Source organism: Zosterops lateralis (assembly GCF_965231275.1).
Source record: "Zosterops lateralis genome assembly, chromosome: 10".
Taxonomy (NCBI): Eukaryota; Metazoa; Chordata; class Aves; order Passeriformes; family Zosteropidae; genus Zosterops; species Zosterops lateralis.
In genome coordinates, this window is record NC_139770.1 from 21,956,877 (window position 1) to 21,983,813 (window position 26,937).

Consider the following 26,937-nt stretch of genomic DNA (forward strand, 5'->3'; position numbering starts at 1 on the left):
GGGAAGCTTTTTTTTCATCTGACCTTGCCTGAACATGGTCTGCATGTCGTGTGATTGACCCAAGGGTACTCCATTTCCCACAGACTCTGCCTGAACATGCAATGCATTTTCCAGGTCCTGGTGACAGTGTAAAGTTCAATTGAGGATTGCTCTGTTTAGCTGTGCTGGGGGCTCATAATCCCAGTGGGTCAAAATGTTTAGAGTTAAAGAGGTTACAGGCTTTTCTGAGGGAGTATTTAAACTCCAGCTGTCAAACCATTTGCATAGAAGAAATTTGTAGACTCAGCCAGCAGTACATTAAACTGCTCTTTTCTTGTCATTAATCTAGTAGCATGCATTGTTTTCCCATTTCCATAAGAGAATAATTAATCTGTGGCAAATTTATGCTTATAAAATTATAAATAGTAGGCTTTAAAAAAATGAGAGCGAAGAAATTCAAGGGGACATATATTGATGAGAGCCTCATGAAGAAGGCTCTTGGCAAAGCCCTTGGAATGCCTTCAGGGCCTGATCTTTTCAGAAATACATTTAAAGGACTTGCAATCTGCTTCATATTCAGTTTAATTGTGCACAAAAAGAAAAAAAAAACACTTGCAGACCTTGCACATTAAAAGAAGAATAAAAAAAAAAAATAGAGCTTTATCTCGAGGTCTATAAAACAAGTCTGAAAATGAGGAAGTTTGGTGCTGCAATTTCCTGAGAAACCTCAATCTCACTCCCTGTCACTATTGTTCTGTACTTTGGTCTATAATACAGATGCAAGTCTGATAAATTATGGGCTTCACAGACTGTTTTCTTTCCATTTGCAGGAGAAAAAGCAGTGCAGGAACAAAAGGGACACCTGCTGCAAGACTGAGATCACTTTCTCTAGTTGCTTTGAAGCAGGTGAACCTGCTGCAGGTGTTGGATATAGGAGAAGTATAAGTCAGGCTGTGGTGGGGGCAAGGCCATGTCAAGGACACGATAAGCACTTCTCAAATGCTTATCACTGAAACTCCCAAGCCGAGAGGGCTTTTCTGCTTCCCTCCTTTGTGATAAAGATATTTCTGTTGACTGAATGTAGGTTCACTACATAGAAACAGAGAATGAGGTAGGTGTTGTAGGGGGAGGATGGTGGATAATCCTTAATGGAGCAAGTTCTTCTGTGAACAAAGGCAGGATGAGGCTCAGGTTCCTCCAGGCTCTACTGTGCTGTTACCACAGGCAAAACTCTCCTCTGCAAAGCATTCCACAGCCACAAAAATACTTCAGGTGCTGTTCTCCCACCTCCATTCAACTCCTTCTTCCTCCTACTGCTTTTCCCTACTCCTCCCATGCCACCACCTGACCTTTCCTCAGCTTTTCCCTGAGCCGCCAGTTTTTCTGGTGGGACAGAAAGGCAGGAGACAGCTGAAGCTTGGCTGGATTCTCCAAGTACATAACAGGGTGAGCAGTAGCCAAGTCCCCCTGTGCTGAGAGGAGGTTTGTCCCCTGACAGGGTGACTGCTGCCCTTCAGCAAAAGGGGATGAAACTGGGCAGTGGACTGAAAGGTCACTATGGACAGAGAACAGCCCCCCAAGACAGCTTGTAAGGCTCACTTAGAACAGTCAGTGTGTGGAAAACAGCTTAAAAAAATGAAGGCAGCTTTTACTACAAGCAGATTTCTCAAGCAGATAGTTGGGAACACTGTGGGGAAAGAATGAGGTGGTTCGTTTGGGGGTTTTCAGTTTTTGATGCTGGAAGAGGAACAACTGACAGGCTTTTGGTATGGAAGAGCACAATAGTACTAACCTTAGCACTTGTTTTTTTCTTAGTTTTCTTTAACAACTAAATGAATTAGATCTACTCCTAGGACCTTCACCAATCACTTAAAAGGAAAATGTTTATTATGGTGATAAACAACCAACCCTGATGTCTCTCATCAGGTAGGACTGGTGAAAACAGAAGAGGGAATAGAAAAATCACAGAGCCCCAGAAGAGTTGAGATTGTAAAGGACCCCTGGAAGTACTCCAGAATTACTAAATAGGACTGAACACAACATAAACACTTGTCTGTATCATTCCTAAATGCGCTGTGGTGTGTGCATTTCTCGTTGCTTTGTTGTTTATTTTGGTAATGAGGTTGGTGGTGATGTGATTATTACAGGAGCGAGAAGGGTTGAAGGACCCTCCTTTAACAGCAAGTGCAAGGTGAGCAGCACACTGTACAGCTCTGGTATGTATTTTGCAGGAACTAGCAAATGCAAGAATACAGACAGAAGCCAGAGAAGTCTGAAAACTACTCGAGGGGAACTCCACCATCTCTTCATTATCAGCAGTTTCCAGGCTGAGCCTTTGTCTGCCTCTTGTAACCCCTTTCCCACCCACACACATTCCTTTCCAGCAATGCTGCTTTATTTGGCTTGTCATTATCTTCTTGTTAAATCCACTTAATTGGTGCATTTAACTCTTCGTGCTCCTTAATAGATCCTCTGATATCACTTGTTTACTGAAAAAAACACACCCATAGCCTTAAGTATTACATTTCAAAACAGCATCTAAATTGAGGCAGGTCTTGCCAGTCCTAGTGTTGAACTGTTCTGCTCCAGGAACTCCCATTCACTCCATGAGACACCAGGCAAGCTGGACTTGATGAGCTGTGAGGCTGTCCAAGTCAGACTCTGCACACAGACAGGGTATTTCCAGAAATCCAAAGTCTCCTTCTCCACAAGCTCCTTTAGGACAACAAATCGGCATGCCCCTGCTATGGACTATAAAGCTTTTAGTGCCTCTGTTGCAGACTGGAAGGGATCCTCTCTCTCTGCTGCTCAAAGGTGATTAATGTAGTTCCCCATGTTCTGTACCTGCTCTAAATTTCCATAACCAGATCTACCAAGAATCTAAGGAAGAAAATCCTAACTGTAAGTGATGCCAGGAAAACCCCCATGCCAATATGACAGGAAATTAAAAAAAAAAAAAAAAAAAAAAAAAAAAAAAAAAAAAAAAAAAAAAAAAATGTTTCTCTGGAAATCTGGTTTTATCTGGGGAACTGCTGCAAGCTTTACACACATAAAAATGCCCCAACTTCGTAGCACCATCAGCTGCATCTACATTGGCAACTTCATCAGTATAACCCACCCCAAAGTCTCTGAAGCCACTGTCCAAGGCAGCACACAGCTCTGATGTGAAATGAGAGGCTCTCCCCTTCTCAGTGAGTGTTTCTGTTGTAAGACTGGGGAGGGAGGAGCCGCCTTGAAGGGCTTTGATCCACAAGAATTGCTTTACTACTAAAAATGTACTCATAGACCAAGCTGGCATAGCACTCTTCACTGGGGTAAAGCTGGGCCTGGCACCTACATGACAAGGCATCAGCCAAAGTGCAAAGGGCTAGAGCAGGAAAAGCAGGAGTGTGCAAGGATCTAACTCCTACACATCCTCTCCTAGGGTTTCTGCTGGTCAGAGCACAGCACTGCTAACTGTGAGTACAGACCTGGCCCACAGATAGTACCCAAGAGTAAAGGTTTTGCTTTATTCTCAGACCCCTTTGTAACTCCTGGAGGAAGAGTAAAGCTCCTCTAAATGTTTGTGAGGAAAATCAGGGGGAAAACCAGCAAAACCCCCTATAGTGCCACATGTTCTTAATCCATATTTTTTTTCTGTGCCTTGTGCCACACTTTTGGGAGGAGGGCACTGAGCAGGAGTCTCCAGAAGGCTTTGGCAGAGAAGAGGCTCCATGGCCTTTCCCTGCTGACGTCAGGGAGGCCCTGCATCTGTTGCTGGACACAGCATGTTTCTGACATGGCAGCAACATGGGTTAAATGAACCAGGCAAGCTGTAGTTTTAACATGTTAACATGCTCTACCAGGGGAAAAGCTGAAGTATTTTTAGCATGGCTGGAGTGTTTGTCTCTGTACTGTTCTGGCCTTTTTTGGAATTGTTAACTCTGGTCTGGAAACAAATACAATAGCTTTTGCAGCAGTGAAATACCACTTATTTTCTTTTATTGTTTGCCACAAAGAAGACTAGGAGTCGTACTTCAAAGAGATTAAAGGAGAAACATACATCAGCTACTTTCAGCACAGCTCACTGCTTTTACAATGCCAGCCAGCCCACTTGCTGCTTCCCTATTTCTGCCCATGCCCCTCAGACTTTCCTACTTACATGCTTAGCTCTGACAGAATCTCAGCAGAGAAAACATTTTTCTTCATGATGAAATTCCATCCCAAGTTGTTGTTTGAAGGCATTGTCCCTCACTCTCCTGTTTGACTGGGGTGAGTGCAGTCAGAGGGGCCAACAAAACACACATTGCCCTCTCATCCTGCCCCTCACACAGCTGCTCAGACCAGTCCCCAAGATGTGCCAGGGAGAAGCATCAGTTGACAGATATTTAGTTTTATCTTGTTAAAAACCCACCATTCTGTGCTGGGGCAGTGCCCAGCAAGTGAGTTAGGGATGAAGGAAGAGATGAAGTTTAAGCACAAATGTAACAACAAAAATCAACACAAGGCAAGTCTGAGGACTGAAAGGGAAATCACACGGAGTGAAGGAGGGACTCTCCCCCTCTCCTATTTTCTTATCCCATTTCAAATAACATTCCCTTCCTCCTCCCCTCTGCCTGGTGCTAGCATAAGCATGCAACACAGCTGTAAGGAGCAGCCATCTGACAGTCCCACACTGCTGCCATCAGCGTGCCCAGGGACCAGCTACACCCAGGCCACACATGCAAGTTACCCAGGGAAACAAGATTCTTGGAAGGATTAATGTTTAGAGAGGCTTGTGTGGCTGCAAATAGGAGACTGTGGTTGTCCCAGTTCTTCTCTTCCTTCTCTTCAGAGATTGCCATTACCAGTCTGGAATTACTTCTCCAGTTACTTCTTGTTGCTTCTGGAGTGGGAGAGAAGATGGGGCAAAGGGGGTTGTGCTTGGCAACTCAGATTCATCTCTCAGGCAGCAAGACGAAGAAGATGGCCTTGAGGAAGTGACCAAAACTGCAAACAGCAGCCACGAGCCAGTGGGAGCGAAGGCTGGGGTCAGTGTTCACCACACATTTTGTGATGTCTGCCTAATGAGGAGGGAAGAGAGATGGTCAGAGAGAGATGCTCAGGTCAGCCACTTCTGCAGGCTGTCCCAGCCCCACAACCCACAGCATCACACCACTGCTGCCGCAGCACCAGCTGTTGGCTCTGCCACTTCCACACACTGAAAGTTATTAAATCAGGCTCAAAAGTTACTAAATCAGGCTCAAGAGCCCTGCAAAATACATTTTCCTAATTCCCCACCAATGAGGCAAAGTGTCCCCCTCTTCAGCCACCCCTAGGGAAAGAAATGCTACAAGAAGATTATCCAGCACTTTCCATTTTGGATAGCTAAATACAGTTTTCTTTCCCTGTTTAAAAGGTCTAGGAAGCCTTAGTAGTATCAGCATTCCCATCCTTTTCTGTAAAGCTAGATGCTTCCCAGAGGTTGTCCTGTTTAATATCAGCTCAAGTTGCTTGTACATTTTCTCTTGCCTTAATGCTTTCTTTGGAAGACATTCAAGCAAGCCACCCCCCAATTTAAATCTAAAGCAATGCAAGCTTTGTAGCTTTGTTTGTGAAAATACATATGCCAGCAGAGATGCCTCCCAGATGTGTGGGCCAGATTTAAAGATTGCATGGGCAGCTAGTTTCAAGTATTAACAAGAAGAGACGCTGGCCTGCAATGATTAAAAAAATAATCAAAAAACAAAAAAATCCCTGTTAACTTGACAGAAATAGGCTCTCAGCTGGCATGGGAAGCAGAAAATGGAAAATATCAAGAAGGTGAAGTGAACAAGACAGAGGTAGAGAGAAGAATGCATTTTCTGGTGCAGAAATCAAAATTAAAAGCTTTTGCCTGTGATATAACTGATTTCTGGTTAAACTCCAGCCTAGCACAAGATGTGGACTGTGGTTGTGTAACAGGGGGAGCACTGTTAGCACATCAACCCCATGTGGTTTGCAGAAACAACTTTTGGGTGGCAAATGGGAACAATAATCACAGAATCACAGAATGTGTAGGTTGGAAGAGACCTTCAAGATCATCAAGTCCAACCCAGCCCTAACACCTCAACTGGATCATGGCATCAAGTGCCACATCCAGTCTTCTTTTAAACACATCCAGGGATGGTGACTCTACCACCTCTCCAAGCAGACTATTCCAGTATTTAATCACTCTTTCCATGAAAAACTTCTTCCTAATATCCAACCTGTATTTCTCTTGGTGCAGCCTGAGACTGTGTCCTCTTGTGCTGCCTGGAGAAAGAGACCAATCTCCAGCTGTCTACAACCTCCCCTTCAGGAAGTTGTAGAGACTGATAAGGTCACTTCCGAGTCTCCTTTTCTCCAGGCTAAACAATCACAGCCCCCTCAGTTGTTCCTCATATGGTTTGTTTTCCAAACCTTTCCCCAGCTTTGTTGCCTCCTCTGGATGTGTTCAAGCATCTCAACATCCTTCCTAAACTGAGGGGCCCAGAACTGGACACAGCACTCAAGGTGTGGCATCACATCACAAGGATGGCAAATGTTCACAGCCTCAAAAGTTTTTTCTTTACAAGCTTAGCTCAGCAGTCTTCCAAAATTATCTTCTGACATAAGTCTCTCATTTGCCAAGCACAGACAAGTGAGACACTTCAACTCTGAGGCGTTCCTCCCCAAAACAGGACACGAGAGATGATGAATGCTCCAATCATCTTCCCTATTCCTTCTGCCTGTGCTCAAGACATGCATGAGCCTTGCCTGACCAACCTTGGTCATCATTAAGAAAAGAAGAAAGAAAAGAAAAGAAGAAGAGAAGAAAAGAAAAGAGTCTGGTTAGTGAGTATAGCCACACTAACCAACCCCATCATCACCTACAGACCAAAGCTCTGCTGCCAGCAGCCTCCCACACGTTCCAGCAGTTCCTTGTTCACCGTGTCTGGAAGGCTGGCACAGTGCACCTCACCACATTGCTGATCTCCTGGGAGCATCAGGAGAAGCTGAGCTCATGAATAATTGACAAGCAGAGACTGCAGAAGGAAGGAATACAGAGCATGCAGCGATGGGAAGGAACAGGATGACAGGAGAGAGCTGAGTCAGCACCAAGGTGTGGAAATACTGCTGCCTACAGCTAAAAAACACAATCAAACACAGCAAGCAGAGCCAAGAGTGTTACCAGAAGATGCTGCAATGTGGTACAAGTGGTTACAGGTACTTGATCTGTATTGTGGAGGCAAGTAAGATAGGTCTCCCTGAATACTTCCCTTGATGGCTTAGCACACTCACCCTATTTGCATTTGAAAACAGCCTGAACTGATTCAACCCGTCGGATTCTAGCGACCTGCACGGGGGTCATGTTTAAAACACAGCTGTGTCAAACTGTCCCTTTTGTTGAGAGAAGTCATGACATGCAGGTACCTGTCTGAACACACATGTTAAGGTACCTGATCCTAGAGGAACATGAGCTCTAATGGGCTTTAGTGCCTCGTTTGAGCCAGTAAAAGGCCTATACACACTGGGTTGATTACAGCTGTTAAGGGTTAACTGCCAGATGAGAAAAGGTGAACTACTTAAAGCCCAGCTATGTTTTCCCAAAGGCAATGACCTCACTGCTCTAACCAAGAGGAACTGCACTTAGGAGCACTTATATATTTGTATGGGGCTTGCCTAGATAAGCAGAATTGCTCAGCTGTTTAACAATTGCCTCAGCGGTTGTTATCCAAATCAAGCCTACCTGATAAGGCAGTGGAATTGAAAACTTCAAAGCTGCTTAGGGCTTTCTGCCTTGTCAAGGAAGGCAAACTGATAAACTCTTGCAATGGCAGTTTGAAGTTCTATGTTAATTATTCAAACAAATTCAAGTCACATATACTGCTTTGTAGCAAATACTGCTAAAAAAATTTAAATCTTTTTATTCTACTGCAAAGCCACTAATGAGGCTGCAAACTCTTCCCAGGGAGAAATGATGTCTCAAAGGTTCTTTCTTGCTCTTCCTATGAGGTTTGCATTGGATTCTGCAGTCTTCTCTACCTGCTGCTGAAAGGAGAATTTAAAATGCCTTTCCAAAGTCTCCACGGTGTCTTTCCTGGACCAGCTCAGGACATAGGGGTGACTCTTGGCGGCCTCAGCCTAGGCTGATGCACAAGAGATGGGGGCCACGTGAGCAACGATGGCATGCCAGGACAAACCAACACAAGCTGGGCCTGGCACTGGGTGAGAGAGCTCCACCAAAGAGCTGCTTGGTCTGGCCTGTGAGTGAACAAGGCTGGGAAATTCCTTGCTGCAGTGCCCAGGTAAAGAGGAAGAACATTCAGGGAGACACAGTACAAGATGGGATTAGCAGCCTTTCCCCAGTTTCAGGAGGGAAAGCATTTCCTTTTCACAGCCCAGGGTTGCTGATAAGAGTGTTGGAAATGGGCTGTATCAGAACAACCCAGCAGACTTCACAGTCTTCTGCTTAATGGGGGGCAGCGAAGATGCCCTCCCTTCCTTAAGGCCAGACCCCAAGAGCAATCAGCATGGATTCAGCAACTCCGATAGGAATGTGCTTTGGCCCATCTAAAGAGGGATGACTGGCAGAAGGAGGCAGTGGTGGACTTATCCCCTCAGCTGCACAGAACCAGTGCTGGTCTGGAGATGTGTTGTGCAGCTTGTTTGCTATGCAACAAATTTTCCAAAAATACCCTTTTGGAACTAACACACTGTTTTGAACTCCAATGAAGCAACACAAAAATTAAAACAAGATGCTAACTTATCAGAGCATGCAAGTATTACCAAAACAAGGGAAAAAATAGTTGGAAACTAGAAAGAGATGCATTCCTACACAACATTTCTGCTTTAATGAAACTAGATCTTAGAAAAAAAATGTTTCAGAGAATACATTTCAAGCAGCTCTGCAGACATGTAGTTAAAGTAAACTTCAAATGATACTGAGGCAGGGACTGGCATTCACAGGCAGGAACAGTGTTACTGAATCCCAGGATATCCTCTTCACCTGCCTCGGCACAATTAATTTTTGGAACACAAAATTAAACAGATCAGGGCATTCAAATCAAAGGTTCCTTTTAGCCCTACCAAACAGTTCCCTGAGTCAGCTGGCCTCAAGGTGACACGGTTTTAGAGAGGGCAGGGATGATTTAAGGTAGGATTAGTACTTAGTAAGTGCACGGGATCCAAAATCCGAACAATGACACTTTCCCAATTCTTCCTCACAGTCCTGAAGAAATCAGGCAACTGAACCAGCTACTGACACATTTGGGAAGTCTCAGCACAAAGGAGCAATACTCACTTTGGAAAAAGACACCCCTCTCTCTCCAGATTTGTATGGGTAAGGAGTCTGACCATTCCCTGATGGCTTAAGAATGAATTTCACCTCTTTGAAAAGAGGGAATTCGCTGCTGTGGCTCAGTCTGGAAAGAGTGCATGCCTCGGGAACAAGATGTCCTGTGAACTGAGTGGCATCATAGGGCAATACTTTGTCCCAAGTAGCATCTGCCCAGCAGCAACCAGAGGATCCAAGGGCTGTCTGTGTCCCTGCTAGACAGGCCCATGGAACCTGGTACATACAGATATCACCCAGCTGCCAGCCCTAACACAGTCTCTCCAGCCAGTCTCTCCGGTCAGCTGGGGAGGTCACTGGAAAGCTATCTAGCTATGCCACAGCACCAAAATAAAGTTATTACTGTGAATGATCCTGCACAGGAAGCAATGGTCACACTGGGTATAGAGAGACCAAAGAAATCTAGTACTTAGAGGTGATATGAGAATTAAGCTGCCAGGCCTCATTTTTTGCCAGTTTCCAGAAAACAGCTGGCCAAGAGTATCACAGAATCAAAGAATGGTTTGGGTTAGAAGAGACCTTAAAGATCGTCCAGTCCCACTCCCTGCTGTGGACAGGGACACCTTCCTCTAAAATCAGCCTGCTCCAAGCCCCATTCAGCTTGGCCTGGAACACTTTCAGGGATGGGGCAACCACAGCTGCTCTGAGCAACCTGCACCAGGATCTCACAGGAATGACTCCTACAGTGTTCCACTGTAACTGGCTGTTAGCTCTGGAGAAGATCAGCGACACAACAGGTGCTGGTGGGTCAGGATTGAATTATTATGTCTCAGCTATGCAGGAAGCTGAGGACAAGAATAATTGATATTTTTGAGGATGGGACCACGAGGCAGTTAACAGAGTTATGTAAGTCTAGCACAGGTGTAGGTAGGACAGAGGTGGCCACAGCATTGTGAATCTCACACAGCCTTTTTCTGCATAAAGCTGCAGAGAGCACACTCTTATGATATAGGTTAACACGTGGCCAGAGTCTTATCAACCACGTGTAAATGTATCAGTCTCTGAGGGTCCAGCCCTTGCTGATTGGCTTAACACCTCTGCTCTTCAGAGGTGTTTTGTAAAGCAAAAGTTTAATAAGTAAAAAATATCAAAATAACAAACGTTACAGAAAACAAAAAACAAGCTGTGCATAGGTGCCTTAGAAAACCTCTGACACCCTGCTAGAAACACTCCAAAAAGCCTCTTACTTCCTTTGGGCTCCTTCCTAAATACTGAATGTTTTAGGAGGGACAATTTGGCTCGTGGCCCAAGGAGATGAACAACAGGCTTTGAGTTACACTCTTGGAGCCCTATCCATGCTCCTGTGCTGGCACTGAGCCAATTACAATGAGAAAATCACAGAACTTTCTAGTTAAACTTCCTAAAATGTCTAAAGGTAAACTGAAACTCTCCCTATTTGGAAACACCCGGTGGATATTGCCCTGATTTTCAGCTTTCTGATCATTGTTTACATAATTCTACTGGAGTTTCTTACACATTTAACATAAACAGAAGTAGATTGTTTTCAATCTTCTCTGTGATAGACTGCTGGTTTGACCACTGGGGTCAGAGGGGTGCTCCTCTCATCTCCCAATCTTTGATCAAATTCCAAATCCTATATAAACCCCAAATCATAATATACTTCCTCTTTCTCTGCTCACCTCTCAACCTCATGTAAGTGTCGTTCTTTTGTGTTGCGTAGTGAGACAGCTGGGGGCGTGGGGTGCATCACTACACTCTTACTTTCATTAACTGGGCTATTTTCTGGTGTGGACATACAGAAACAAGATCAATGAGACAGCATTTCTTACCCAGCCCCCTCTCCTCTTCAGCCAGGTGACCAAGGTCTTGCGGACAAACTCCCCCAGGCAGTCGACGATGGTGTGGACCATGGCCGGCTGCGCGTGCCGCACGCAGTCCACAGCCAGCCCGGCTGCCACCGCGTACAGCGACACCACCTTGCCCCACGTGATGCCTGTGCAGAGAAAAAAGGCTGTTGGAGAGGGTGGAAGTTTAACAAGAAAGTTTTACAGAAATTAGTGCTTAGCAGAAGGCTCTTTAGAAATGAAAGCTAGTTTTGATATAGTAGAATAAATGAAGTTTCAAGCTAGAAACTTGTGAAGCAACAGTTACTGGATAACCCGAGAAAGCAAAGGTTAAGTCAGACTGAAAGGAGGTTTTTCAGCTAGAGCAAAGGTATGTTTGACCACAAACAAAGAAAGATGTTTTTACCAAGTAAAGACAATTCCCAAGAAAAACAGGAGATACCATAGGTAAACAGATATGCTGATGTAGCAAGTAGAGAAAAGATCTAGCAATTTTCCACTGCAAGAAAACAGAAAAACAACTTTAAGCTTAAACTGTAACATACTGACTTTTGTAATTGGATAGTACTAACCATAGTATGGTAATGATAGTAGTTGTGATAGGCTATAGGTCAATGGTAAAGGCATTGTGTATGATGCTGATTGGTTGTATGCACTAAGATGCTCTGTAAAGAAATATACATAATGCATTGTAAGGAGAACTAAAGTGGCTTCAGGTGTCACCTATAAGCTGATGCTGACAGCTTTACGCTTGGGTCTGGCACCCACGACCCAGGACTGCTGCTACACCATCTATGCAATAAACAGCATTTGAAAGAGCTGCCTGATATCCCACATCTTCCTGAGACTCCAGCTTCGTCCTCTACAAAAGGCTGTTCATATTTACACACACACACTCAGTTCAATCTTGAATAATCAAAGGAAACCACTCTGCTTCATTACATGTGCCCAGGTTGCCTGTGTACAGGCAAAGTTCTGTGTGCCCTCCACATGGGGGAAAAGAAATAGAAGAGGACCAGAATTAGGGAAAACTCCCCACATAGAGAAGCAGAATGAAATAATCTGACCTTGGTATGGTTTGATTGTCTCTTAGCACTGGCTGCACAGCTTGGGAAAAAAGGCAGCCCAAAGGCACCACAGGGATGGGGGAGAGGTGCACCACTATGTTTTGTATTGCCACTGGCTCTCAGCCATGTATGTGCTGCATAGGAGGTGATAGAATTCAAACAGTTTGAACAACAGTTTTGTCTTCAGTGTAAAGCTTAAACACCCTTAGAAAAAGCATTCCTGTTTTTTTCTAATCACTGTTCTAATGTGACACTCAAAGCATACAAGATAAGCATCTTCAGTTCTGTAATGGCACAAAAGCAACAAAAGGAGGCAAAGTTACAGGGTCAGGATGGTTCACAGCTGGAATAGAGGAGTCATAGAATCCTAAGCTGGATGGACCCACAAGGCTCACTGAGATCAGCTCCTGGCCCTGTACAGGAACACCCCAACAATTCCACTCTGTGCCTGAGAGCATTGTCCAAATGCTCCTGGAGCTCTGGCAGCTCTGGGGCCATGACATTCCCGGGGATCCTGTTCAGTGTCTGACTACTGTCTGGGGAAGAATCTTTTCCCAATATCCAATGCAACCCCCATGACACAGCTTCATGCCATTCCCTCGAGTCCTGTTGCTGCTTACCAGAGAGCAGAGTGCCCACCCCTCCACTTGCACTCATGAGGATTGGTGTCCTCTTCAATGCAAGACTAGGCCTCAGTCTCCACCTGAAAAACAGGATTTGGCCACTGCCTACTTAACATTGCCTGTGCTACCCCACTGAAGAGAGTGCAGGGGTGGAGAGTCAGTTATCTAATCTCCCAGAAGACAGCCTTCCTGCCAGGCTGTGCTGCATGGAGGTTGTCCCAGCAGTAGTCATCTTCCTGTTGGTGTTAGTGATAAGCACAGGAGCTCAGCTCTAGGCACCAGCCAACCTCCCGGGGCTCCCCTGCACCTTACCAACACCACTGGGCATAAATCCTTCATGCACAAACATTGTAGTCATAAATCCTTCATGCTCAAACACTGCAGTCATAAATCCTTCATGCTCAAACATTGCAGTCAGCTGCCCCTCATCAGGCTTTTCTCAGGACCAGTGACCTGGAAACACAACCCTTTCACTCCCATGCAGAACTACTGCTGCACAGTGGCATATCCCCCCTGTACTTTATCATCTCTAACAGCCATATTTATCAAGCATACTGTGAAGCACTTTACAGTGTTGGATCTCTGTGGAATCTGTCCAAAGTCTCTCCCAAACACAGTCAGAAGCCTGGTGAAGTTCTAATATTTAAAAACGACACAGAACTGTTCTTGCAGGGTTGCAGTAAGAAAGAAAAGAGGTGAAAGGATGGAAAGGTGTGAAATGACTAGACCTATGGAGCAGGAGGTGTTAAACACACCATTAGAAAGCGGGACGTGCTCAGCAGGCAAAAATACAATTTAAATGGGGTAAAGAGTCTCCCTCCTTCCTTCATTGCACTCTCAGATCCTCAGGTAGCCTGAACTAGCTCTGGGATGGAGCTCCAGCCTCTTCACAGCAGTTCTCATTGCAGCAGAATGCCCTATATTTCTTTAGAAAACACGCAGATTTCAGATCATTTCCACAATTCTTACACTTGGTGCCTCAAAAGGGTCATTCACGCTAACACTTTTCTTGCTTTTCTTTTCCTTAAATAAAAAAAAAGAACTAAACTTTAGAGGAACTCTTCAAATGTCAGCCACAGGAATCCGTTGTTAGACTGAAGAAAATCTATTCAGTGTTACAAAAAACCCACATTTTTCATGACTAATGTAAGATAAAAATCTACAGATGAACCTTTTGTGAGGCTCTGCAGCAACAGTAACAGCAATAGCTCAAATCCTCTGTGATACTCTGCCCTTCCCCAAAACTATCCCCAAGATCTGAGGAAGTTATTAATGCAGCTAAAGTGACTGTTGCTCTTTCAGTTTTATTTGCTGAGCAGACCCTGTGGAGTCCATGACACCAGCGCTGTCACTCAGGAAGTTCACTGCCTGTTTGGCATTCACACTATTTATCTGCCTTTCTCACATTGTGTATCACCATGACAGCCAGCAGAATGAGCCAGGAAGAGGCTATGAAACCACAGAAGACTAGACAGAGGGGTTCTCCCTGCACGGAAGAGGCTGTCCAAGTGCAGGTCAATACAGCTCTACCTAATGAAAGAGGCTTTAAGGGGTTACACTCCCTGTTGATGATATGTCCAGGACCAGAGCCTCAGCTAGCTTATATTTAGCTTTAGTATAAAAGTCAGTTTTACAGTTTTCCATCCCTGCAGAAATGTGATTCCTTGCATCTTGAGTTACATAACAAAAGTTACCCAAAATTCCAGGGAAGAGTTCACTGGCTTATTCCCAAGATTTTGCTGACAGCACTCTTTAAATATCTGAAGCAAGTCCATTAGCTGTGAGATATTTACATGGCAGTAACAAAGACTGACAGGACTGAAGTCACTCTGGTACAGAAAGACAGCTCCAGTCCTGGTTCACTTTGTTTTGAACCCAAGTTTTGCTTTCCAATAAAAGAAAAGTGTATCCATAACCTGTAAAAGATAGAGGCTCAAGAGATCCATGACCTCCCCAGCTCACAGGAAAGCAGTTTGCTATAAGGCATGCCAATCCAGAGAGGATGGAGAGGAAGCCCTTCAGCTCCAGCTTCCCTGCCAAAATTGTTCCATAGTGGTACCTGCTGCAGGACTTGCATGAGGTGAGTGCTTCCCTGGCACATGGAGAGAAGCCCTCTCCCTTTCACAGCAAAAAGAGAATGAGTTCTTGGTTAATTCTTATAATGGTGATGGATGTGGAGGGCTCAGGGGTCACATCCTCTTTCCAGAGCATGCCCATAAGGGTCAAACCAATCCTTCAGTCTGCCTTTCCTGTTACTAGCAGAGTCGGTCCATGGGGGCAGGAGAGGAGGAAATCTCTTCCTGATTTTGATTTGTCTGAAATCCTCTTGCCACTGCTGGAGGCAGAAGATGGAGACAGCAGGCTGAGCTTCTCACTCCCAACAGCAGGGCAGAGTTTATGCTCTTCTTCTCACTAGATATTGTAGGAAGCAAGGGAAGAGTAGGCCCCTGCAACACCTGGGCCATGCTTGTGGGCTGGGCCCCTGCCCAGGGGGGCTCCAGCAATCATCTACCCCAGGGAGGAGAGGGCAGGAGGACATAGCCCAGCAGCTCTCCTCTGCACACCAGCTCCATTAACTTTTCTCTCTCAAAGACTCCCTTGGCAGAGGAGGACAATTACTGAGAGGGCAGTGCCTCTGCTGTCCATGGTGTCCAGGCCAGGTTCAAAGTGACACCAGTGTGATGCACCTCAGCATAAGCTGGAACTACATCTGGCCAGCGCACATGAGAAGTGAAGATTGGCTTGCTCCAAATTCCTCAAAAGGCCTGGCTGTCATCCACACTGGGTAAATCAGGCACTCATCACCAAGCAAGACAATCTATTCACAGCTTCCCACTGCGTGGATTAACATGCACAGGAGCTAACAACAACAGGGAATGGAATGCTGGTCCAAAATGGAACGGTCAAAAGAGAGAAAGCTCTGCTCACTGACTTGGAACAAAAGGATGTGGAAAAAGTGAAGGGCTGTTTAGAAGGCATAATAAAAAATAAGAAATACAAGTTGTACACTCCAGCCACGGAGCTGAAGGTATGTAAACACTGCTGAGCCCAGGGTAAAATGAATTAGCAGGAGAGGAATGCTCTTGAAAGCGTTTCTGCTCATATGAGCTTGTCTGCCCCAGGGGAGAGATGAAGAAGCCATGAGACACGACTCTGCAGTCCAGGGCACCACAATACCTGAGGTTATTCAAATAAACTTCTCTCTGCTCCACTCAGCATCAAAGTCCTGCCACAAATCAGACCTTAAAGAAACATGATCCACTGCTACATTTCAGCAGCTGGGAGAATACGGCCAGACACAACAGGCTTAGGTGGAGGGAAAAGCTGAGAGGGGTGTGCACAAGGCAGGAAGCTCAAGTCATAAGACCTAAATGATGATGGAGCAGCAGGATGCATTTCTAATAGCATTTCAGAGAAACCCAGAATCATCTGGGTTGGAAGGGAACCCAAAGCTCATCTCACTCCAATCCCCTGTCATGGGCAGTGTTACAGCCCAGTCACTTAATTTTAGGGTTAAAACCAAGATTCTATTGCTCTGGATAGATGCAAAGGAGAAAATCCCAACCAGATATTCTCAAGAGGTAAAAAACACGTGAAAGTTTGCTGGTGAACTACAGAAAATTAAGGAAGATTGGGAAAAGAGTAAGTGCAACATAATATCACTTACCATTGCATAGACTTAGCCCATTAAACATAGAAAACCTTTAAACCCATTCAGTGTCACATTCCATGAGAAGAGAGAAGAAGGGGAGAAAAACAGAAAGACAGGAAAGATGTAGAAAAACAGACAAATAGCTACCAACTCCTCGGTTCCAGTGATGTAAAACTCAAAATGAGGGTAGGGTTAAAGGACAACATGCTTGCCTCGTGGTCAGGCTTCTTCTTGGCCTTCCTCCCAGGTGGGACTTGTGGTTTCTTGGACACTCAGGGGCTGGGTCAGGCAACACTGGGGGCTGCCTTCAGTGTGCCATGGCTGCAGACACTGCAGGGTTGGGGGGTACAGGGGGCAGGGCACCACCTCACACACATTCCAAGCATCCTAAGATGTCTCAAAACAGATTACTTTTTCCAGTCTCTGACAGGCAGGGACACCTTCCACTATCCCAGGTTGCTCTAAGCCCCATCCAACTTGGCCTTGAACACTTCCAGGCATGGGGCAGCCACAGCTTCTCTGGTCAACCTGTGCCAGTACCTCACCTTCCTAGGGAAAAAAATTTCTTCCCAATATCTAACCTAAACCTACTACCTGTTAGTATGAAGCCATTCCTTCCTGTCCTGTCATTCGAGGCCCTCGTAAATTGTCTCTCTCCAACTTCCTTGTTGGCTCCTTCAGGGACTTGAAGGCCACAGTTAGGCCACCATGAGCTTCTCTTCTCCAGGCTGAACAATCCCAACATCCCATCTTTTCCTCCCAGCAGAGCTGCTCCATCCCTCTGATCACCCTGGTGCCTCCTCTGGACTCTTCCCAGCAGCTCCAGCTCCTTCCTGTGCTGGGCCCCTCAGGCTGGAGACAGGTCTGAGTGGGCCAGAGGGGCAGAATCTCCCCTCCCCTGCTGCCCACGCTGGGGGATCAGCCCAGCACATGAGTGGTTTCTGGGTCCCAGGACACAGGGCCTGGGCATGTCCAGCTCTCACCCACCAGCACCCCCAAGTCCTTCTCCCAGGGTTGTTCTTGATCTATTCATCCCCAGCCTGGATTGATCCTGGTGGTTGCCTCAACACATGCAGCATTAGGACTTGGTCTTGTACAACCTCATGAGATTTGAATGGGTCACTTCTCAAGCTTGTCCAGATCCCTCTGGATGTCATCCCATCCTTCAAGTGTGTCAACAGTACCAGTCAGCTTGGTGTCATCTACATCCATTTGCCCCTGCAGGGAAAGTGCTTTCTCCTCAGAAAGCATTAACCCTACATTCCTGTCACATGGGGCTCACTTCAGCCCAGGCACTCTTGATTAAAAGCCAAACCCAGTGAAAACCAGGCTGAAAGCTTTTATAAAGCCCTCATGCCTAGCAGCTCTTACCAACAGGACAGAACTGCTTCCTTAGGAAAGGAAAATGCCTCTCCCTTTTCTATCTCTGTTTTTCCACCAAGTGACATCTTCCTTCTGGTATTTCTTTTAAAACCTAAGGTAAATGTTAGCTCAGCCAGGCCCCAAACTAAAGCTTATTCATGTCAGGGGAAAGTCTCCTGCTACCTGCAGAGCAGCTCTGGACCACACACAAGAACTAGTGGTAACATCATAGAGATGATGCTGTTGCAGATTCTTTACCATCAAAAGCAGATCAGGGCCCTGCAGTGCTTGTCTCCACACAGATGGGCTCTCCTCACCCTGAATGAGTTGTTTGGAAACAGGAGAACAAAATACAGTTTGAGCCTAAAGTCTCTTCTCCCAGATGACACACCATGAGACAAGAGGAAATGGCCACCAATTGCACCAGGTGATGTTTAGATTGGGTATTAATAAAAATTTCTTCACTGAAAGAGGAGGCATTGGAACAGGCTGCTAAGGGCAGTTTTGGGCTTAGTCAAGACTTGTAGACAGGATGGACAGGAAGTGAGCACAGACAGAGGGAGCTACAGTGTGAAGACTCAAAACGAGAGAAGAATGGGGAAGACAGACATGTAAAAGATTAAGGAGAAAACCTCTGCAGCAAAAAAGGGTTAAAATCCCCTGCTTCCTTGCTGGAAAGGCATTGTAAGTGATTAGTGCGGCTCCCCAAGCTGTCTAAGCACTGTGGTGTCAGACTGTAGCTGTTTTCTTAATAAAGTTGGTAATTGGCATGAAAACTCAGACTGAACTTGAGTGTCTGGTTTCCTTTGCTCAGTAAGAGCCTCTTTCCTCTGAACTATGACAAAAAAAAAAAAAAAGTCTGGCTGCTACAGCCAACTCCAATTTGCTGGATTTATTGTTGAATGCTGAGTTTTGAGACTGCAGTGGGATCCAGGAATGTTAAAAAACAGCAAACTCCTACCCCTCTGCCACTCAGCAACCTTCTTCTACCCAGGAGAAATTACAATAACAGGTTTATAAAAGCAATTAAATACACAACTCCCAGCAGAGATGAGAAAGAATTAAGGGCAGAGCATGGAGAGCTCTGGGAAGGTTTGAATCAGCCCCTGTGCAACCAGCACAGCACCAGCCATTTCTCCAGCAGGGTGGCTCAGGAGGAGGGGCAGCACTGCCAACAGAGCTGGAGTCCAAAGTCTCCAGCATTGTCAACCTCAGAGGGCTGAGTCCAGATTCTATTCTTAATCCCCTGAAAACCCAGGTTTAGAACTATGAGATATGACATCTACTTTAATTTTAAACTACCCACACACTTGGCTCCTGAGCTGAGAAGTTGAAGAACACAAAAAAAAAAAAAAAAAGCAGCTCTCCATGAATTTGTCAGTGAGAGCAGAACTCCCAAGAGGCAGCAGGCTTTCTCCCCAGCGTCATGGTTATGCAGCATCACAGCACACACAGTCTGCTCCACCTGCAGCATTCCTGGCTTAGCTCTCTGTGTCACTTCAGCTCTGGAGGTGGGCCAGTCCCAAAGCTGCTGTAGTCATCTAAGATCACCTACCCACCTCCAATGCAAATTGCACCTGAGCCTGCCAGCCTGACCCTTGTTTTCCTGTTTGCCTTGACACCAGTGAGGCTCAGTACTAAGTGACAAGACAGGCCACCTGCACTTTGTACACAGACACACTGAGACATTCCTGCCATACTTTCCCAGCTCCTGTTTTCTGAGCTCACAAGCCCTCTCAAGCCAGCCCAGTGCAAAGGGAAGCTGCAGCCCAGGCATGCTCTGAAAGGCTGTTGAGGGCTGCAGTACCAGCCACACAGTCCAATTCCATCCTCTTCCAATGACACAGCATCAATTTCTCTAACCCAGGGAGTAAAATCTGCCCTGCTCAAACTACCAGAAGCCTTGCTTGGGTAGTCCCTCTCAGAGATCTATTTTGCCATCTGTTATGATTCTGTGGAGGATCTGTGCTTTCCACCACAGCTCTTCAGACCTTCTGCATGTCAGGGCTTCTCCAGAATGCCAGTGATTCCAGACAAAGAAGCACAGTTGTTTGTGAGGATTAAAAGGTTTTGAGTGAGGTAGCCTATTTGAAAGTACAGCTGAAACCTGGACTTCTACCCTGTAGCAACTATTGCCAAAGTGACAAGAGTCCCTGCATCCTGTGTCACTTCCCAAGCTATTGTCACTGGTTCCAGTGGTTTCATACTGCTATGCTGCTAGCAAGTTGCTTTCTTTGGTTTTGGGCTTTTTTTTTCTTTCTTTCTTTTTTCTTTTTTCTTTTTTATTGTTTTGTGTCCAATCTTTAACATCTACTGTCCCTTCCACAGACAACACAACAAGACATTGCAGAAAACCCATAACCATGTCAGAACCTGCCTGACATAAATCCCTCTAAAAGGTTTCTCTTCCCTCACTTCCCACAGGCTGCTTTTCCAGTTGTGGGCAGGGATTGTTTCCAGGAAAAGCTGAACACAGCATAGGGCATATTTTTGCTTTTGACCATCATCTCTGGAACCAGTCTAACAGCAGCAGCAGAACACTCACATCTAAGCAGGGAGAAAGCTCAAAGCACCTGCTCATCTGGAACAGCCTTAAGGACCAAGACTTCCCCAACATGAGAAAGGAGAAACAGCAGGTCCCATTGCAATTCTGGGTGTTGCTGTGGAAAAGGAAGCCAGGATGAGAGGAGCTCTCTTGTGATGAGTTGATTCTGGCTCCCAGCATCAGCAGCATGAGCTGGAACAAGGGAGACTCCCAAGCAATGAATCTTCTGCAGTTGCCAATGGTGAGCAAATAAGCTTGGAATGAGTGACCTCCCTGTGCAATGAGGTAACAACCACCTCCTAATGAGGAAGGGCAGGAGGTGCCTTCTAGAATGAGACAACCTACTGGGAGGATATTACAACCCAGGACATTTCCCTGCCAGAAGACAGCAGAGAGGAGCTGTCATTAAATCATTACAGCAGGGCACACTGCCAAACTGCCCACAGCCTTTTCAGAAAGCCAGGCCACACCTTACAGGCTATCCCAGAAACATGGCTTTTCCAAGAGGGGTGGCTCCATCCTGCTCCTTTCCACCCAGGCCTGTCTGGGCACCGTACCTGCAGTGAAAATCTGTGCAGCCACAGCCAGGAAGGCGTCGGACACGACGGTCTCGGAGTGCAGGGAGATGTTCAGCTGCCGCGCGATGTTCCGGTAGACGTTGGGGCGAATGTACTCCAGTTCGTCCCCTGCAAACAAACAAACAGCCAGGGGTCAGCACCCACAGCACCAAGCCCTGCTCTCACCACACAGGAGTTACAGCTGGGGGCACTCCAGGGATGCCTTCAGCCAAAGAGTCTGAGCCCCAGCGCCTCCTGAGTTCAGGCAGGCAGCAGAGTGCTTAGGGTCGTTCAGATGCAATTCCGTACCACAGGCACCCTGGGACCTCTAAAGGGAGCAGAGGCAGGCAGTGGACCTGTACCAGTGGTGGGGCTGCAGTAATCCCTGACATAAATGCTGTTGCCAGACTGGCTGCCTGCCTTTCCTCCAACACAGGAGACAGGCCTCAGATAAGCAAAGCTGTGTCATTTTATTCCAGAAGTGAGAAGGAAGCATATCCATCCATGTAAGCTTTTGAGAGATACGCCCTTCCTCAGCACCCCATCAGGCTTGTACAAAAACGCCTGAAGTGCAAGAGAGCAACTCAAGAATGCTGAAGGCTGATGAAAGCCAAGGATCCACCCAGAGCTGCACAACATTAATTAAACAAAGAGACTCTCAGCTATTTTATGCTCACACAGGCACTTGAGAGTCAATCTGGATTTCTTTCTCTCTTCCAAATGGTTAAAAAGATGTTCATTTGCATGGCTGACTGCTCAGCAGCAGGGTATCTGAATGCTTTCTGCCCAGCTGGGAAATGGCAGGAGGTGTTAGGCCAGCTTGAAATCTAGACAAAAATACCAAGGACAAGTAGAGAACCTTCTCCCAAAGGACTGAGCAATGGAGCTTGGGAAACAACAGTAAAGCTTTTCCTTTGTAGCAAAACAAACCATTTTTTGAGTAGTAGAATTAATAAAGCCCAGTTTCCAAGGGATTTCTCTCTCTCTAGAGGTTCATGGATATTTAATGAAGGTTGCACAGCTGCTGTAGGAGCATGACACATTGCAAACACAGCATGGGACCAAGGCCCTTTGTGCATGGAGAGCCCTTTTTGGCTTAGATTTAGGACACACTATGCTCTTCTGCACAAGAGTGCCCTGGGAAGAGGAAGAGCTATTCCAACAGCTTTGTATCCCACTGTAAGACCCAGGCAACTTGGCCCAGCCAGAGGGCAACTGATCTTCCTTAAAATTTCATTTATATGAGAGGTAAAAAGGAAGACATCACTGCAATCAGGATTGTGTTATGGAGCCATTAACTACTGATCCTTAATTGATTTATCTGGCACTCAGCACAGGCAAAACCCAGATCTACAGAATTCCACAGCTGAGCTCTCCCAGCCCTTTCTGAGTATGGGATTGTCCCTGTTTGACAGCAAGAGGAAACCTGCCAACACATGGTCAGCCCTGATAAGAGGAAACCTTACTCGGACTACTCAGCAGCCGTTTTCTCCTCACAGGCAGCACAGCCCTCCTGGTAAATGTAAGGAAATGGGGATAGCCCTGGTTATAGCTGAGAAGGAGGCACAGGAGGATGGGATCAGCACTTGGTAGCCTGCCACTGCTACAACTTCTAACAAGCAGTGCCTGGAGGCCCCAAATGAGATCAGGGTTTGGGTTGGAGGCACACATGTCCTGTTCTGCAGCAAGGCATAGGAGCATCTGGGGAAGGAAAGCACAGGAAAGCATTCCCATGCTTGGAGAGCCTCCCTGCCCCAGCAGCCCCAGGACCTCCCCTGTGGCATGATACACTGGTGCTGGTCTCCAGTGTCCTTGTTCTGATGCCCAACTATGCAACATTCAGAGCAATTTGGGGCTTCTCCTCCTTTCTCCAGGGGTTATGGAGGAACTAGCAGGGCAGCAGTGACAGTTTCCATGTGCAGAATCTTCTTGCAGTGGCCAAAGGGTGCCTGCCTGGGCCTTGGCCAGAGGAAATACAAGTTCAGATGAACCATACCTATGACAGATGCAGCCAGTTGGTCTGGGGTGCCTCATTTGGCTATACCATTAGGTTTTACCATGTCTGAGTCATTAATTGCCCTAGTTAGCTGCTAAGCCTCACTGAGCTGATGAAGTCTCCCTCCCTGTGACCTCCAACAGCGTTGGCTGTGCCCAGGACTTCTGCTGGCCCACCAGGCAGTTCATCAGAGTCTCTGTGTGCAGGTGGGCTAGGAAATACTCCAACTTCCCATCTCCACAGGCTTCTCAGTACTATCATGAAGGAAAAAACCTGGTCTTGTTTGTTGCAGTGCTTTAAAGTGGCTAAGGATTACTATTCCTGGCAGGTGCCTGCATACCAGCTGGCCTTGTGCTGGTGAGAGCAACAAAAGGGAAAAAATGGATGGGCCATGTGACAAGTGGAGATTCTAAAGAAATAGGACAGAAACTGTTCTTCGTCTTAAAGAGGAGAACTGCTCGCCTTTCTGGTTGCAGGGGTACCACATGGTGCTCTCCAAACAGATTTGCTCAGAGAAGGCACCAAGTTCCTGGGACTATCAGCCAAATCTTTCCATCTGGACAATCCAGGAGACGCCTTCAGATCCAGTGTGCCACCTGCTTGCCCTTTTCCATGTTCCTGGCCACCCACAAAAGATTGGGTTGAAAGCACATAAATCTCAACCCTCAACGCAGGCAGAGAAGAAAGGGAGTACAAACAGACAGTGAGATTGACAGAAGAAAAAAAAAAAAAAAATCCCCCAAAGACCAAACAATCACTGGAAACAAAAGCAGATGTAAAATCAGCATAGAAGAAAAAAAAAAACAAACACAAAAAAGAATGAATTTTAAAGAAAAAAAAGTCAGGTAAAAGAAACATAGCTATGCCTTAGAAAGAAACTTGGGATAATATCAAACTGGTAGAAAGGAGAGAAACTGGGGAACACCAGCCCTGGTCCTGACTTTGTTAGGCCCAACTAATGCTTACTTCACCAGACTGTTTGAACTCCGATGTAATTAACTCAGATGCAAATGCTGGTGGTAGTTTCCACGCCAGACATGAACTAATATACCAGCCTGCAGGCAGAGGGATGTTGGAAACAACTTCCAAGAATAAAAGTGTTTGGTTCCCAAATGACGAACAGCTAGACTTGAGCACACAGGATGCTACACAACCCAAAACAAAAGGTCAGGCAACTGTTAAAATTTAGAGGGTGCTTCTGGTACAAGCTCTAAAGTGTATTTTCATGTCACAGCTTTCAGGCATGACCTTCAAATTGCTCTCCCTGAAGTCCCCACAGTTGCTGTGCTGTGAGGGTGGCTCTGAATGGCAGTGTACACCAGACAACATCCACTCTTTGCTCCAGCAAAAAGCAAGAAAACGCAGGTCTTGCTGAATAACTAAGACAGACAAAGGAAAATTAAACACACTGTCTTTAAAAAGCAGCTTTTATAAAATCTTCAACAACACATTTTCTAAGCAACTACTGTCAAATTAAAGCTAGGTGAGCTACTGCTGGAGCCCAAGTCCAGCAGTAGCAGTGCCCTAGAAGATGCCAGATGCATTGTGGCAATCAAATCACCCCGGAGAAAATATTGCAAGACCAGTTAAAATGCCCAGCTGAGAAAGACTGCCCTAAGTACTGTGAGAACTGCTACACACCTGGAGACCTGTGCACACAGAATCAATTTGCTGCTGGCCTTTCTTAGGCTGCTTTGTGATTTTGAGCTGTCACAAGTCCTCAGAAAAAGGCAACTTTGCAGAAACCATGTGCTGAGCGGTGCTCCAAGAGACTGAGGAAACTCAAGCAAAGGAGCTGTTCAGTGAAGATCCCCAAAACCAAAATAAATGCCAAAGGCAGAGAAGAGAAACCTCTGTATCATCACATAAAAAGCCTCTTCCAGAAGTCTGGTCTGAATGTCTCCTCCAATCTGAGTTCCCCCAGCCCAGCAGGACTCACCCAGTCGTAGCAGTATGGTGGAGACCTCGGCCAGCTTACCCCCAGGCACTGGGGCGTTGTACTCGGGTTTGCTCCAGCTGACACCCGCCTGAATCAGCCTGGAGTTTATGTAGTCCCTGCAGAGAGCCTTGGCTTGGGACACAAGCTCTTTGTCAGTGGGAGACCTGTCAAAAACCTCCATCACCTCTGCAGCAAAGACTGAGGAACGACGTAGCACCTCCATCCTGGACTGCTGAACGCACGGCTCTGCATGCACTGACCGCAAGGCTGAGCCACAGCCTTCGATGAGAATCTGCAGGAGTTGTCCAGTGATCCTCTGTCCTCGAGGTCTGTCAGAGCTCCCAGCAGCTCCTCTCCACAGGCCAGTTTTTCATTTTAGCTGGTAAATAAAAGCATCTGTAAATCCTCTAGCATTACAAAGATGTAAATCAGAAGCTCAAGAATACAGTTATGCTGAAGTATCACATTTGCAAAACATTTGTCTCGGTCCATCTTACAGACAGAGGCAAAGTCTTGCCTCTTTCAGCCACTGACTATCTCTGGCAGCATGATCCACAGAAGGGCTGCAGTTTTGAACTCTCGAGGTGTTTCCTCTTTTCCCATTCAGATTTGGCAGTTCTAGAATTACCCATCAGAGAGACTAAACAATCAGAGCATGGAAACACTTCATAGAATGTGCAGACAATCTCAGCTTGTTTCAATTAAACTGAAAAAAAAGAAGAACCCCAAATACCAGTTACAGTAACCTCAACCAGATGTCAACAGACATTCATTCCAGCTCAGTAGGTCATGGATCTTTCTGAAGAAATTACACTATTGCAAGAACATGGGTATGGGAGCATTTGAAATTACTTGATGGAGACAGTTTTTTGAGACATATTCTCAGTTTAGGTTTTGGTTGTGCCACGCTTTTCCCCCAAAACAACGTGCATACTACTACATGAAAACATCTAGCAATAGCAGAGAAAGCAAAACAGAAAAGTAGATTTTTGAAAAGGTTTAAGCTGTGAATGCCTAAAGAGAAAGGTCAAAACTTCTTCTGAGGCACCTGAATTCATCAGCTGATCTGAGCTTTTAACCCAGCGCTGTTTTTGAAGTCAGTCAGACCAGTCTTTATTCAAATGTTAATAAATGCATTTTTCAGTCTGCAGTTTCAGACACCTACTTACAATGACGATTTTCAAATAAAATACAGCCAGTTATTTCAGTTTGCCCAAGGAAAAATATAATTACCTCTCATGTTGCACTTTTTCCCCCTCAGTGATTTCTTTTTGGGTTTGGTTTCACGTTTCTTTAGAAGATCTGCATCACTGGACACCTGGTTTAGGATTCATAGGGTACTGTCATACTCCTCTGGAGAGCAGCAGCCTCCTCTGCTGTGCTTTGCACGGGGCTCATGCCAGCGCCTCCTTCCCTGTCTCTGTCAGCCCCACATGCCGCCCGCACTCCACCGGGAGCCTTGGGGTTTGCTCTCCGGCTTTTAAGGGACCCAGGCGCGGAGGAAAGCTTCTGGCTTTAGCCTTGTAAGGAAGATGAAATAACCGGGAGGTGGGGTTGCTATGCCCAGAGAGAGACGCTTTCTCCTCCCCTTTCCTCCCTCTTAAGGAGGCTCTCTGCTGTTCCTCGCTGAGCTTCGTTCAAGGACTCGACTTCGGGGTGAAGATGGGAGCATCATTTCTGCACCAGGTCACCCCACGTAACAGACAGTGATGAACGCAAAGTACATGAAACAGGAATAATGCCTGCTGGATTCCCAGAGCAGCTTTTGCAGAGTTGACGTTTTCACACGGTAGCCAAGTGGGGGAATTCTTCACTGTCATATTCAGCCGTGGGTCAGTCCTACCAATCCAATCACCTCCATCATTTTGGACCGTGTCCCTGCCCATGCAGGGGGCTGGAAATAGATGATCTGTAAGGTCCCTTCCAACCCAAACCATTCTGTCATTCTGTGATGATTTTATGATTAACACAGAGAGCCATAGCTCAGGGTAAGGCAAGTAGTGCTCGCAACTCCCCCCAAACTATGAGTAGTCTAGTTAAAAAAATGAAGTGGCTTTGTCGATAGGAAATTGTTTATCCAGAATGAAGTGTATTGCAGG

At 46.1% G+C, this 26,937-nt stretch overlaps 1 protein-coding gene across 1 annotated transcript; it reads right to left on the reverse strand.

The window, feature by feature from the left end:
• Positions 1-4,761: 4,761 nt before the first annotated feature.
• BOK (BCL2 family apoptosis regulator BOK) lies at positions 4,762-26,360 on the reverse strand. Its single transcript, XM_083868987.1, has 5 exons — positions 26,072-26,360; positions 24,839-25,217; positions 20,904-21,032; positions 11,083-11,246; positions 4,762-5,021 (listed from the first exon to the last, which is right to left on the reverse strand). The coding sequence occupies exons 2-5, from the start codon at positions 25,059-25,061 to the stop codon at positions 4,896-4,898; spliced, it is 642 nt and encodes a 213-aa protein (XP_083725113.1). The 5' UTR covers positions 25,062-25,217; positions 26,072-26,360; the 3' UTR covers positions 4,762-4,895.
• Between the last annotated feature and the right edge of the window lie 577 nt (positions 26,361-26,937).

Excerpts from the sequence above, each read along its gene's own strand:
- BOK (XM_083868987.1), bottom strand. The coding sequence starts at position 25,061 with ATGGAGGTGCTACGTCGTTCCTCAGTCTTTGCTGCAGAGGTGATGGAG. Across the intron at positions 11,247-20,903 it reads TGCACAGATTTTCACTGCAG|GCATCACGTGGGGCAAGGTG; the intron begins GTACGGTGCCCA and ends TTCTCTGCACAG. Across the intron at positions 5,022-11,082 it reads TGAAGAGGAGAGGGGGCTGG|GCAGACATCACAAAATGTGT; the intron begins GTAAGAAATGCT and ends CCTCCTCATTAG.